The 14,228-nt window shown below is 56.5% G+C and overlaps 6 protein-coding genes across 6 annotated transcripts; 5 read left to right on the plus strand and 1 right to left on the minus strand.

The window, feature by feature from the left end:
• Positions 1–897: 897 nt before the first annotated feature.
• Positions 898–2,057, plus strand: PG997_001850 (carbohydrate esterase family 3 protein; the record flags this gene model as incomplete). Its single annotated transcript, XM_066806165.1, has 3 exons — positions 898–1,341; positions 1,471–1,731; positions 2,019–2,057. 3 exons carry the CDS (start codon positions 898–900, stop codon positions 2,055–2,057), a joined length of 744 nt encoding a protein of 247 aa, XP_066673461.1.
• Positions 2,058–2,807: 750 nt separating this feature from the next.
• Positions 2,808–3,599, minus strand: PG997_001851 (uncharacterized protein; the record flags this gene model as incomplete). Its single annotated transcript, XM_066806166.1, has 1 exon — positions 2,808–3,599. One exon carries the CDS (start codon positions 3,597–3,599, stop codon positions 2,808–2,810), a length of 792 nt encoding a protein of 263 aa, XP_066673462.1.
• Positions 3,600–4,858: 1,259 nt separating this feature from the next.
• PG997_001852 (uncharacterized protein) lies at positions 4,859–5,219 on the plus strand (the record flags this gene model as incomplete). Its single annotated transcript, XM_066806167.1, has 2 exons — positions 4,859–4,968; positions 5,087–5,219. The coding sequence occupies 2 exons, from the start codon at positions 4,859–4,861 to the stop codon at positions 5,217–5,219; spliced, it is 243 nt and encodes an 80-aa protein (XP_066673463.1).
• A 635-nt stretch (positions 5,220–5,854) lies between these two features.
• Positions 5,855–6,999, plus strand: PG997_001853 (amidohydrolase 2; the record flags this gene model as incomplete). Its single annotated transcript, XM_066806168.1, has 2 exons — positions 5,855–6,181; positions 6,238–6,999. 2 exons carry the CDS (start codon positions 5,855–5,857, stop codon positions 6,997–6,999), a joined length of 1,089 nt encoding a protein of 362 aa, XP_066673464.1.
• A 601-nt stretch (positions 7,000–7,600) lies between these two features.
• On the plus strand, positions 7,601–9,069 carry PG997_001854 (uncharacterized protein; the record flags this gene model as incomplete). The annotated part of the gene is made up of 3 exons (XM_066806169.1): positions 7,601–7,705; positions 7,774–8,254; positions 8,318–9,069. The coding sequence occupies 3 exons, from the start codon at positions 7,601–7,603 to the stop codon at positions 9,067–9,069; spliced, it is 1,338 nt and encodes a 445-aa protein (XP_066673465.1).
• Positions 9,070–12,149: 3,080 nt separating this feature from the next.
• Positions 12,150–13,626, plus strand: PG997_001855 (uncharacterized protein; the record flags this gene model as incomplete). The annotated part of the gene is made up of 2 exons (XM_066806170.1): positions 12,150–13,412; positions 13,552–13,626. The coding sequence occupies 2 exons, from the start codon at positions 12,150–12,152 to the stop codon at positions 13,624–13,626; spliced, it is 1,338 nt and encodes a 445-aa protein (XP_066673466.1).
• Positions 13,627–14,228: the final 602 nt, after the last annotated feature.

A 14,228-nucleotide genomic window follows, 5' to 3' on the forward strand; every position in this document is an offset into this window, starting at 1 on the left:
TTCCAACAATACACCTAAAGAGTTCGCACGCATTTGTCACATCCAATAGTATGTGTCTGACTTCTGACTCCTATGTTCCACGAAGCTATATGTAACGATCAGACACTCTAGCATAGTCCAGCTGATGGGTGACGAACTACAATATGATCACAACATCGTCTCCAAGCAGGGTTTCCATGGCTCTTTTACCACTGGCATACCAAATGAACGTTTTTTTTTACAAGACCTTGCTAATTTATTCGAGAGATGAGTGTTCCAAAGCAGCTGGCCAGATTCCGAACGATCCAGATGTGGATCGAGAATCATCCTATTGACGGGTCCCCGGGAGGAAATTCATTGGAGATACCGATTTCCACCAATCACCACATGGGTTGGCGGTCCAAAACCGCCTGTGCCCTTGCAACTGCTCCCCCGCAATGGCCGGCAAGCGACCGTCTTGGCATGCTCTGCTATGGAGCTAGCTGTCGACGTGCGGTTGAGCTAGGCCTTCTTCTGCGTCCGAGTGTGGTCATGGAAGGGAACGCTGCCGAATCTGGCATGTCCGGAGCGAGGATGCCGCTCGGTACCCTCTAACCCCCTACAGCACCGCCGTCCGCGGGCCTACTCACAATGGCACCGGTACGAATGCTTGCTTGTGGCTTTAATAGGTTAGTGGTGGGATGATTCGGCGATGACGGAATAGCTACCTGGTTACTGCATATATATAATAGGAGATGGTAGGGCTCTCGTGTGTTTTCCCGTTGCCCTTGGGCGAGCAAACACACTTCAGTCAGCTGCAAGAGCCTGCCATCTGCTTCTGAAACCTGCTTCTGAAAGTCCTTCCGGATCGCCTACCGCGTTCCTCCTAGGCCACTCTCACCACGACAACGAAAGGTCTTCCCCCACCCTGGCGTGAAGATGCAGTTCTCCCTCTCCAGCCTCGCCGTCCTGGCGCTCGCCGCCAGCACCGCCTCCGCGCAAAGCAAAGTCAAAATGATGCTGCTAGGCGACTCCATCACCCAAATCACCTGCTGGCGCCCCAAAGTCTGGACGCAGCTCGCCTCGGCCGGGTTATCCAACAGCGTCGACTTCGTCGGCAGCACGCGCGGGCTCGAGTCCAAGTGCGGCTCCCCGCCCGCGGGGTTCGACCCGGACCACGAGGGCCACTCGGGCTGGCAGGCGTACGATATCGCGCGCAACAACATTGCGGGCTGGGTCCAGAGCACGAAGCCCGACGTCCTTCAGTTCATGCTGGGGACCAACGATGTCAATATCGGGAAGCGGAATGTCCAGGCTATACTGGATGCGTACACGACTATCCTTACGACTACGAGGGGGGCGAATCCGAATGTTAAGGTCATTGTAGGTTCTTTCCCTTTTCTTCGTGGCGTGGCGTGACAGGCACATTGGGGTGACTAGGGGGGACGGGGCCAGCCAACTGTCAAGCCCATCTAAAACCACATGCTAATAACATACGCCACCTGAACATAGATCGACAAGCTGATCCCCACGAGCTGGAGCGACGCCACCATCGAGTCCGTCAACAGCGCCATCCCGGCCTGGGCCTCGCAGCACAGCACGTCCGCGTCCCCCATCACCGTCGCCGACTGCTCGCGCGCCGCGGGCTTCACCAACGCCATGCTGCAGCAGGACGGCGTGCACCCCAACGACCTGGGCGACCAGTTCATCGCGCAGCAGGTCGGGCCCAAGCTCATCGCCGCCATCAAGGCGGCCCAAGGCGGCAGCGCACCGGTCGCGACTACGACTATGAGGACCAGCACGACGGCAGGTAGTGGTGCGCCGGCCCCGACGGGGAACTGCGCGGCCATGTATGCGCAGTGCGGCGGGAACGGGTGGGCGGGCGCGACGTGCTGTGCGCAGGGGACTTGCAAGGTCTCGAATGAGTGGTACTCGCAATGTGCCTAGGCTTGGGTTTGCGACTTAAGGTCTGCTTTAGGTGGTGTTCAGGGGTAATGAACGTGCCGTATATATAGGTCGAGAATACTACTGCATTTTCTTAACGCATCCCGGATCGATAGAATGTTTCCGAAGTCGATATCAGCAGTTGCTTTTCGTAATTTTTGACGGACCTTGGATTTTGAACTAGGTTCTCCTTGGGTTGCCGTATCATGTAGAAAGTACGTTGAATGACCAACAAGCGGCACGACTTTGCCCACTTGATCGCGAGGCTTACAGGGTTGGTTTGTTCGTAGACGGCTCGGCAGCTACCAGCTAGGTATCCTGCGTTTCAGATGCGCATAGAGAGAAAATATGGCGTATGACGTTATAAAGTATGATTGAGCTAAGTCTAAGTCGACTCGGGGATCAGCGCGGACGACCCCTTCCGTGTGTGTATGTGCGTGTGCGTGCGCTTACTTTGACTCACGGGGCCGACACCCATGGAGGCGCCAAGGCCATCGACGGTGACGACCCGGAGCCCATAAGACCCAAGAGCAAGAAGGGGGCTTTAAAGCTGCCTTGCTACTCAAGGTACGAGCCATGCCCGCCCACCTGAGAGCGTTATTCAGGGGATAAGCCCTCGCCTCTGTACCCTGGACCCATATTTGCATCCATGTGGGCGATATTGCCATGGATGCCGAACGCGCTTGTCGACGCGTTCCTAGAGTTGGGGAATTGGGCAGATAGGCAATTTCGACCGGTTGCTTGATTGGGCGGGAAGGATGTTCCGGTTGTAGGATGTTAGGTAGGTAGGCAGCATCGTCCCAGGCGATAACGGCACGCTTGCAAATGATGTGCGACATGTGGGCTGTCGCATCGCGTACACTTCCGGTCACCAATAAGATCGATTGATTTGACGTCCATTCCTTTCAACTCGCCGCTTCTCGCAGTGTGCCTGTGTCCTCTTGCTTCTTCTCCTGCTCCTGCTGCTTCCACCGGTACTCCCGCTCGATCCCCACCCGCCGCTGCGCCGTGTCGCACAGCCGCGCGTTGCCGCACTCGCACTCGGCGGGCGTGTCCTCGTCGACGGCGCGCTCCCGCAGCCAGCGGTACGTGATGCTCCAGCGGTCCTGCCGGGGGCGCACGGTGCCGTCCGGCAGGGTGTCCGTCTTGCGCTTCTTGATGCCGTGGGTCCAGTGCAGGCGCGAGTCGCCGCGCATCTCGAGGAGGCTGCGGGGGACCAGGTCCAGCTCCGCGCGTTTATCTTCTTCCTCCTCTCCGGCGTCTCCCGTGGCTTCACCAGAAGGAGTAGCAACAGCAGCAATGGACGGGGGACGGCGGAACTGCATCATGACGGCGCTCCCCAGCGAGAGGGAGTACAGCTCGTCGTAAGCCGAGTGCGTATCGACGTGCGGCGGGATCCCCGCGCCGGGCGGGTAGTACTGCAGACAGACCTGTGCGGGCGGGAGGCCTCCCCTCACCGTCTGGGGGATCAGGGGCCGCAGCCAGTCCGGGAACGGCTTGAAGGGGATGTCCGGGTCGACGCCGAACGTCTTGTAGTCGAAGGTGTAGCCGTAGTGCAGGCTGAGGCGGGTGCCGGGCGGGCGGACGGGCCAGTCCAGCTCCTCGCGGAAGAGGCGCACCAGCTCGGCCTCGTGCGCGGGATCGACGAAGTTCTCCTGGTAGAAGAGGCCGCGGGGCTCCATCGGTAGCTCCTCCATTCTGAACAAGGCCCTCTCTCTTCACCACTTATTGTCGGGATTTCTTCACTTTGAATTCCTTCTCTAAACCTCTATTTCCCCTCCCTTCTCTTCTTCCCTTTCTTTTCTTCCAATTTTGCCCAAAACGTTGCTGAGTGAGTGAGGTGATGGTTTGTATTTGCGCCCGTGGAAAAATCAGCCCACCAAATCGAGCCATCGGCACTGGCCAAAGTGGGGGCACATTTTTAGCGGTAGGGTATTGGTTGGTACACCACAAAGACCCCTAAAGCCATGGACTTCAATTGGTACTCTGGCTTCTCATGCAGATTAGCCATTCTGATATCCCAGCACAAACGACATACAATTGTATTAAAATTCATCGATTTACTGACCTGTCAACCTTTAGCGTGGATGCAGCGTATGTACCTTGCTATCAATGTGGCTTGATGGTCATCGTATGGGCACTCTTATCCCGATTCCCCCTTTCTATGTAAAGCCGTAAAGACCCAGAAGGACCTATCATGTGCATAAGGCATGGGTCCGTTGCTCTTCGTCTCGGGATGCCAATTTTTGAGCTTTAAATACATTGCTTAATCCGATACAGTTGGATAAGTACAGGATGAAACAATATTTGTTGAACATCAGAAATAGGTATTTGTGCCTCCGGTAGATAGCGCCAAGCCCCTATTCATTATCTGAAGCCACTCCTGTCTTCTGATAGATCCATATCGAGACTGAGTAACCAGATACCAAGACACACATGGGACTTGCTCGTATCTGTACAGCTATACTATAAGTTCTTGGCCTGTAAAACCCACGAGTCCTACTTGACCAAATCGCCCTGGGGACTGAGATAAGAACATCGATTGTAAGACTTCAACGCGCCTTACGATACCGAAAATGTGAAGGTGAATCGACCAGCCTTGAATTAAGCATGATATCGGAATTTGACATGCCCTTCCCATTAAATGCTCATGATCGACATATTCTGCAGCAACCCGATGCTGAGGTGAGATGTTCTGCCTGCGCGAACGTTACATTGGTTCGGTTAAAGTGACCGGGTGGGAAGACCTGCATATCCAATACTGCAACATGGGGGCCGCTCAGCCCCCGGCGGGGTGTCACCAAGTCGGGCAGCGTAAGATAAGCCAGCCTTACGGACGTTTTCTCATTTCCTTTTCTCTTCTTTTGCAACTTCCTGGTAGTTCTCCACAGGCGAGGAAACCTGATTCAGCTCTAACGCCATCGTGGGATTGGTCTATCTGTTCTCGGCTATCAAAATGCGGTCCATCGCGATCCTTCTCTTCATCGCGCTATGCGTGGTCATGGCGCACGCCGGTGCCGGCGAGTGCAGTGGCGACAAACACCAAGACGGCGATGTGTTCTGCGGGTCAGTCAGCCCCCAGCTATCTCAACGGCCGCCATCCATTTCGAACTTTGAATTCCCAAAATGCCATTGAATGAATATAACGAACTCACTAACACATAATTATATTCTACGCATGTAGGAACAACAAGATCTCCTTCCAGTGCAACGCCGGGAAACTGTCCGTCAAGGAGACCTGCACAGGCACAAAGGTGTGCAAGGATGAACAGCGAACTGACGAGATCGGGAGCCGGTTCGGAGCCACGTGTGGCTGAGAAATGTCGACAGCGGACCTCATACAGCGACGGAGAAACTTGAAGGAGCGGCAGGGCGGGTTTGAGTGTGCGAGGCAGAGGCAAGACACCACATTGACGTTGGGGTATTCCGGACTCGGATCTACGTTCATGGAAGTACCGGGTCATAGTGCGATATGCCCTTGATTCACGCGACAATTGCGAGCTTTCTGGTTCATGTCAAGTACGGCGGTAATATGAAGCCATCACACAGACAAATTCACGTTACTTTCTGAACTCTCATGCCTGCGGTATGTCCCAAGACGAGGGGTCTGGTTCCAAAGTCGAGACCGGACTTGGCCAAGGCTGCCGCAATTGGGAGGTTTAAACGCATGATCAATTTTCAAAGGCGAGTTCGCGGATGTCTGCATCTACTGACGCAATGGCTCGCCAAAATCAACATACTCTGTGGGCGGGCGGGCAGGCCCTCGACGCGGATACGTAACGTGAACTCAAACCCCAAGACATCCCACCTCCCGCGACGACATCGTATGCAAGTCGAAGTGCGAGTTCCCGAAGCACCATAAGAAGACGTAAAGAAGCGCCGAGAAGCAGAGCGTCGCCTTTTGCTCGTTCGCCAGTTTTCCTCCTACCACTTTCATTAAAGCTCCGACAGCATGCACTCGTTTATCCGGGCAGGTCTTCTCCTGTTCCCGCTGCTTCCGTCACTAACGTCGGCCCTGCCCGCCGCTTCAATTGGAGCATATGGCAAGTACGGCAAGCCGGCCACAAGTGGAAACTGCACTCTCCCTCCCTACTACACGCTGGAAGAGCACTGGCTCTCCCCCTCACTATTCCAGCAGTTCCTGGCCAACCCGCTCAATGCGCTGATCGGCGGCGGCGGCAGCCCCGGCGGGGGCACGCTGCCCAAGCTCCGCGAGATCGGGGCGCAGCGGCTCGCGTCCATGGACGCCAACAACATCCAAATCCAGGTCATCTCCCACGTCCCCGTCCCGGAGGTCCTCTCGTCGCCCCCGCGTGCGCGACCGCCAACGACGAGCTCGCGGCCGCCATCGCCGCGTCCCCGGCCCCGGCGCGCTTCCGCGGCTTCTGCATCCTGCCCATGGCGGCGCCCGGGGCCGCCGCGGCGGAGCTGCGCCGGTGCGTGGCCGCGCACGGGTTCGTCGGCGCGCTCGTGGACGCGCACCTCGCCAACGCGAGCTACTACGACGGCGCCGCGTACGACTCGCTCTGGGCCGCGGCCGTGGGGCTCGGGGTGCCCATCTACCTGCACCCGACGTACCCGTCGCTCGCCGACGTGGTCGACGCCGGCACGGGCCTGTACGCGCCCTCGGTCGCGGGCGAGTGGAGCGCCGGCCAGGCGGCCGCCCTGGGCACCGTGGCGTGGGGCTGGCACGAGCGCACCGGCTTCGGGTTCCTGCGGATGTACCTCGGCGGCGTCTTCGAGCGGTTCCCCGAGCTGCAGGTCATCCTCGGCCACATGGGCGAGCTGGTGCCGTACTACCTGTGGCGTTCCGACCTGTTCCTGAGCCCGGGCCTGAGCCGGACCCTGGACCAGGTGTACGCGGGCAACGCCTACGTCACCACGAGCGGCATTTTCAGTCTCGACCCCGTCGCCACGCTCGTGCGCAACACGAACCGGACCCGCATCCTGTACAGCGTGGACTACCCCTTTGCCAGCAACGAGGACGGCGCGGCGTTCATGGCGTCGTTGCGGAGCAGCGGCTTGGTATCGCAGGCAGAGTTCTCCCAGGTCGCGTATCAGAACGCCGCTCAACTCTTGAAAATTAAAACTACTTGATTGATTGATCGCCCGTCGTCCATTTAAGGTTGTTTCGGCCATTGCCAATTGACTAGGGCAGCCGAGTTTTGTCTCTTTAGCCTACCTAGCCTCCCCCATAAAGAAACTTGGTTGGTGGGCCTTGGGGAGGATGGGATGACAGCAACCCAGCATGTATGATCGGCAGTCTGATCGGGGCAACGTTTCTTTTCTTGTCGCTTCTTAGTTAGGCGGCCTTCTTTTGGGGCTTCCAGAAACAAATCGGGACGAAACAATGAAACTGGCCGACAAAGGCAATAGCAGATGATTGGGACTCGGACTGTCGTAGTGACCTTCTTGGATAAAGGGACCGGTCGGGGTTATCCCTTCACCCACTAGAAGTCAATGGGATAAAGAAAAGTCATGGCAAGAGATATTAGAGTCTGCTGCTTGCCTACTCGCAAAATGTAAACTGACACACTCACTCTAAATCCTATTCGCTACCATACTATTTTTTATTCACTTCTAATTTTTAGCCACATTAATTTTACTATTACCAGCAAAGATGTTTTCCTGGATCATACATAATCCTGTTACGAAACAGGTCAGGCGAAAGTTCCCTGGTATTCCCAACAAAACAGCCATGGCCCTCCTGCTGCCTATACTCGCCGTCAGCATCATGACGACACTAGCCTTCGGCGTCGGACGGGGTGATGCGGAGATGCCGAGTACACTGGCCGTCATATCGGTAAGGGAGAACTCCCGGGAAGATTCTAGATAAGAAACTTTTTCATCCGCTAACACAGGCGCTTATAGATCGACATGGGCGACTTCGCCGAATTCAACTGGACCAAAATCGCCTTCGTCGACAAACCGCAAACGCGCCAACTCGTGCGCAGAATCGACATAAGCTCCGTAACCAACAAAGTCGGCGACGGCATCAACAAAGCCTCGGGCCAAGTCGGCACCGTCGTCAACGGCGCCGAGGACAAGGTCAAGAACGCCACCTCCCAGATCGCCAACAAGGCGAAAGACCTTGTCGACGAGGTCGGCGACAACATCGGCGACATCAAGGACATTGTCGAGAAGCTCGTCATGAAGGTCCTGGCCAAGATCGAGAACCAGCTCAACGAGTGGGGGCTGCGCGTCGTGCGGAAGCTGAATGAGCTGGGCATCTCGCAGAGGTACTCGTTGCATACGACGACGTGGTGCAAGGTCCCGCGCTCGGTGGAGTATACGAACAGCACGACCAAATTTTCGACGGCGCCGCAGAATTGCACTTCTCTATTCGGGGAAGGTAAGTGAAACCCCGAGTCATCCTTCCCGTTCCCCCTGTTTCTACGTTACTGACCCTATCCAGGCCAAAACACCACCTTCGATCCCGTCGCCAACGGCGGCAAAATCTTCAGCTTCTCCCCCGGCGACCTCATCGCCAACGTGACGAGCATCTTCCTCATGCCCAAAGACGTCCAGCAGAAGCTCCGCGAGCCCATCGACAAGGGCTGCAACACCGTCCAGCGCGAGCTCGTCAACGCGAGCAACTCGCTCAAGCGCGGCGTCATGCTCTTCACCTTCGGCCCCACCATGATCGTCTACGCGGTGGCCTGCGGCTGCGCCTGGCTCCTGCTGTTGGGGCTGGTGGGCGAGATCGTCTACGGCTTCACGTTGGGCCGCAAATACCCCGACGGCAAACGCACGCTGGCCGAGAACGTGTTCGGGTTCGCGACGTTCTTCAAGCTGGTCCCGGCCATAGCCCTGTACGCGCTGCTGATCGCGTCCGTCATCGTCTCGGCCGTGAGCCTGATCACGGGGCTCGTCGACATCATGACGCAGGCCGTGCACATCCGCATTGGCGGCGGGTCTGGTTTGGTCGCGATGTCGTGGGCTTCGTTTGTGTTGATCCTGATGATTCGGGTGGTGCTCAACGAGCAGCTCAAGGATGCGGACGCGGAGCAGAGGACGCGGAAGCGGGAGAAGTACGGGGTGAAGAACAACAACCCGGATATGGCGAGGTATCCGTCGAGCCCGGATGTGGCGGGGTACGGGGCGCACCCGGATCATATGTCGGAGAAGCATTTCGAGGACGAGAGGGTAGTCAGGACGGGCTACTAGGATTACTAGACGGGGACTGTAGATGAACTATAAAGAATACTGTATAATATAATAGAACAAGATTAATAGGACCGTGTTATACAAGTAGAATTGTCTAAAGTTTACGGAATCAGCTCCAAGTATACTAGCATGAAAGATACCAAGGCAACCACAGTGAGGTATGCCTATGCTATCTACTTGGTTGGTGAGCTGACAGGGAGTGTGGGGATGACCGCAGGTTTCGCGAGCTGCAGCGATATCACTTACCGCGTTGTCTTCATGGAACAAAAGACTGGACCTAACATGAGAACGAACGATGGAGGAAACCTTCTCATGGAGTGGCACTTTTGCCAAGTGGGATACAAAGCTGGGCCAACGCAGCCCAGACATCTACCAAACGGCATTGTTATGTCAACCCATTAAGCATGTAGTCAGGCACTTGGTGTTGTAACGGCCCAAGGGATAAGCCAAGCCTTTTTCAGTTTCACGTCGATCCGGGGTGGGGGACGGCAGGTAGATGATTATATGAATGGCCGTTATGCCTAGTAAGCGGTAGGCCGAGGCGGGCACAAGCCATCGACGGCTAGGATGCCAGGAGGCGAATAGCATGCCTTGTATGGGCTTGGCGGCATTGCGTAAGGGGGTGCCCACCGGACCTCCGCCATTACATCTCCAAGTCCGTCATGGTGGTGTCATACATGTGCTTGCAGAGTATCTCATAATATGGCGTTATAATATGGCAAGGGAGTCGACCTCACGAGAGGCGTGGGCGGTCTTGCGCAACCGACAGGTCGGGGTCAAGGAACGGCTAATAGTTGGTTCGAGAAGTTGGGAGTGTTGCCCAACAAGACCCAGTTGGAGTTATGTAGAGCAATAGTTTGATCGCCGAGTAGACACAAATGACAGAGATACGGCAGCAGGTTCACTTAGCTTAATGGCAAAGCACGTTTACTCCCTGTGAATACTCACTCAGTAGCAAAGCGGATACCGGTTCGACTCCGGTAGTGAGCGTTGATACTTACTTTTTGCATGGTCTTGGTAACTACCACCACAAAACCAAGGGCAAACATTGAATATTTCCTTTTTGCGTGTTTCACGTCGCCGAGTGAATACAAGCCGCCGCATAATCTAGACTCGGTTAAGGTTATAAGCGGCAATAAGCTGATCGCCGAGTGCCTTCTGCCAGTATACAAATGACGAGGCTCACTTGGCTTAATGGTAAAGCACGACTTGCTCAGGCTACCAAGTAGCAAGGCGGATACCGGTTCGAGTCCGGTAGTGAGCGTTATAACTTCCCTTTTGGATTTTTTGCGTGCTTTACAGCCTGGGGCTCAGTTGAAGGTTATGAAAGGCAATAGGCTCGTCGTCGAGTACCTCCTGCCAATACACGAATGACGAGGCTCACTTGGCTTAATGGGAAAGCACGTTTACTCGAGATAAATAGTAGGAAAACGGATACCGGTTCAAGTCCGGTAGTGAGCACTATAACTTCCTTTTGGGTTTCATATTATCGGGTACCTCTTCCACGCAGCTTACAAACAACGCCACCACGACCTTTGTGCTGACGGGCAACTCGGACATGGGCATCCCTCACAGGCCATTCTCGCAATACATGTCACAGCCAACGAATTCGGAGGCTGCCGAGTAAACCTCATGAGCCCAAACTGGACGTTTCCGACCAATCTGTTGTCCACGGCCAAGACGGCTTCTTAGACACAAGTGCATAACATCAGGACGACTGCCAGCGGCATTGAGAGTCTGGTTTCAGGATCTATCAAGGGCCGTCAGTAGAAGCTGAGTAAGCCTATCACGAGTGTGCAAAGGTATACCCAAAAGGAACACCCTTTGTCCGAACACGACAGATGTTGTCAGCTGAAACAACCGGAGAAATTGTTCCACCGTTGGATGGGACGGTAGCCCACGTGTGGTAAAGTACTAGTAGAGAGATGCATAGTCCTAGCCAGAACCAACCCTAGGAAGGATTGCCATCATTGGATCTCGACGCAAGATCAACAGATATGCAATACAGCAATGAATCATGCACCCTCGTTTCCAACTGCCGAAGCGAGGCCATCGTGCCATATCGAGATTGCTTCCCTCAAGGTGCTGTTCGTTTACGAAAAAAGACACTGTAAGAGGCCGAAAGTGGCTATCGACCAATGCGGACTCAGTATACTCAGATGCACATCTCTGCTCGTAAGATGAACGTCGCAGGTGCCATGAGGGGCCTTAGAGCTCTAGCCATGGATTGGTCCGATTGCGACCGTCGACGAATTCCCCGCCGTATCCGCAGCAAATACCTATGCAACATGGCGCAAGAACACGTTTTGCAAGAACCTTGGTTTTCGCGGACGGCATCGGGAGGAAGGGACTTTCCAGGGAAAAGGGCCCAGACAGACCTGGGTTCAACCTGTGCCCTGTTTCCCAGCCCGCATGGTATGCCAAGAGATGGAAGGTGGACCACCCGCGGCGACCGGGCCAAGGGTACCGGAAATAAGGGGAATGGGGCCCTGACTATTGGGAGGGGGCCCCATCCAGCCATCCATCCAACCATCCACCAACGCACCTCGAAGGGGTTAACCTACTGTATACACCCATGCAAAGCCATGCAGCAGCACCCTTCTGATGCAGCCATGCGTAGCATGCGACCATTGCTTCATCCCAGGATTCAGCTCTCTCATGGTGCATGGCCTGAACGTCAGACCAGACCAGACCCGGCCAGGGGAGTTTGGGGCAGAGAATGGGGGTGTGTAGGGACTGTGTACAGTAGGGACTTGGAATGCCACGTAACATGAGATATCGGACATCATGCCCAAATCCGACAGGTCTCTTATCTCGAAGGGGAGGTGCAGCAGGCACTTTACTACAAATGACCTCTCGCCTGCAGCTCCCACTCTCCCATCGGTTACGCAGATCCAACTTACACTTGCTTATTGTATAATATCCCTCCCTGGCTCACTCTACATCTGCACTCTCTGCTGTGCCCCAAGACATACCCTCGCTTCTCTCACACCGACCGATCTGCATTGCTTTTTCCCGCAGCAGATCACTCTTGTCTTCTTCTTCCGCATCTCCTCCTTCCCCATCCAGACACAGAAACCATGTCGTCGTCGTCCTCCTCCTCCTACCCCAAGATATTACTCACCGGCGCGACCGGCTACGTCGGCGGCACGGTCCTGCACCGCCTCCTGACGAGCCCGGAGGCCTCGATCCGGGCCCTGCCCAAGGTGTCGGTGCTCGTGCGCGGCGAGGAGCGCGTCGACGAGCTGCTGCGGACCTACGGCCGGGACCGCGTCCTGCCCATCCTCTTCCGCAACTACGACGAGACGGAGCTGATCGAGATGCTCGCCAGCCAGCACGACATCGTCATCAACGCCGGCTCCGGCTTCCACCCGGCCAGCGCCGAGGCCATGGTGCGCGGGCTCCGCCAGCGCAGCCGGCAACAACAGCGAAACACCACGGCCAAACCCTGGATGCTGCACACGAGCGGCTGCTCCAACGTGTCGGACCGGCCCCTGACCGGCGAGGCCTTCCCGGACCGCGAGCTGCACGACGCGGACGGCACGACCGTGTACGACTTTGAAAAGGCCGAGAACGAGCGGGAGTGGTACCCCCAACGCGCCTCCGAGCTCGCCGTGCTCGGCCACCCGGCCGTCTCCGGCCCCTCGCCAGAGGTCGGCGCCGTCAGCATCCAAGCCCCCTGCATCTTCGGCGAGGGCGAGGGTCTCTTCCAGCGCGCGGGGCTGATGGTGCCCATCATGATGCGGTACGTCGTCGAGAAGGGCTACGGCTTCCAGCTGGGCGACGGCACCGGCGTCATCGACTACGTGCACGTCGCGGACCTCGCGGACCTCTACGTGCGCTGCGTGCGCGACATTGTCGAGAACGCGGCACAGAACCTCCCCAGCGGTGCGCGGGGGATCGTCTTCCCGACCGCGGGCCGGGTCTACATGCGCGACATCGCGCAGGGCTGCCTCGACGCCGCCTTTGCCGCGGGCGTCCTACCCAGGGGCGGCGACGGCGTCATGACGCCGCTGCGCAAGTACATCCGGCAGGTCGACCTGCAAGAGGCCGCGACGACGACGGCGGGCAACGTCGTCGTTGCCGAGGTCGGGTGGGCCGGGCACAGGGCGACGAAAGGCACGGTGGCGCGCGAGCGGCTGGGGTGGGCGCCGGTGCACGCGGCCGAGGCGTGGGCGCAGGACTTTGTCGACGAGCTGCGCCATGTCGTCGCGGGCAAGCGGACGGTGACGATTGACAGCTGCATTGCCGAGAAGGAGATGTTGCCGCATCTGGAGGGGGGAGGGGGGTCGGCTCCGCTGCGGTGCACGTTTGAGCGAGCGACTTGCTTGACCTTGAACAACGTGTGTGGTAATGGTGATCGGGGAGCACGTTCCGATGAGTTGTCAGGGGGCTGGTTTACTGAAAGGCCCCAACAGAATTGGTGGACCGGGTATTCCGCCGGGCCAATCAGGGCGGCGTTTACTGGGATTATATGTATAGATCGTGGGCGAGTGGAGTGGCATCAGCGTTCTGCGGACGACCATTGGTCGTCGTCGTTTTGTAGCATTACTGTAATTAACGAGTCTCTTATTATTCCTTCTCAATTGGCATAGCTTTTCAGCTCTTCTATCCCAATGCAACACTTTATGACGAATGAATGACATTGCGCTCTCTGAGCAATATGGACAGGAGTTGCGTGATTGAGATAGGAAGCAGCCATGTAAGCATCAGCCAGGCAGCCAAGAGGTTCCAACGGATCTCCGATGGATGGATGCGTAAACACCGTGTGATATACCTTACTCATCCCGTGATGGTGTATTGATGCGGTTGCGTTGATCCGGCTGTCTTGACGCGCTTATGGCGCGAACTCGTGGACAAAACACTCATTCAAACACGACACCACTGCAAGGAACAGCTCCATCAGTAGTAATTGTGGGAGAGTCCCCTCTTGCCAGCTTTGCTGTTTCCTTTTGCGCCGAATGAGTCGTTGGAGGGACGGTGGATCGTTTTCAGTGGCCCCTTATTCTGGGGCTCCTCCCCTGTCCGTGAGGCGGGCGAAGGTGGAGATGCCAGCAGCAACTTCCGAAAGATTATCAGAAAGAGGCACAGTGAGAGCGACCGTTGGTTAAACTGACGATAATAACCTCTTGAAGTTTTAGCATATTGTCCCTCGAAAA

Source organism: Apiospora hydei (assembly GCF_038363865.1).
Source record: "Apiospora hydei strain CBS 114990 chromosome Unknown utg000003l_segment0_segment0, whole genome shotgun sequence".
Lineage (NCBI taxonomy): Eukaryota > Fungi > Ascomycota > Sordariomycetes > Amphisphaeriales > Apiosporaceae > Apiospora > Apiospora hydei.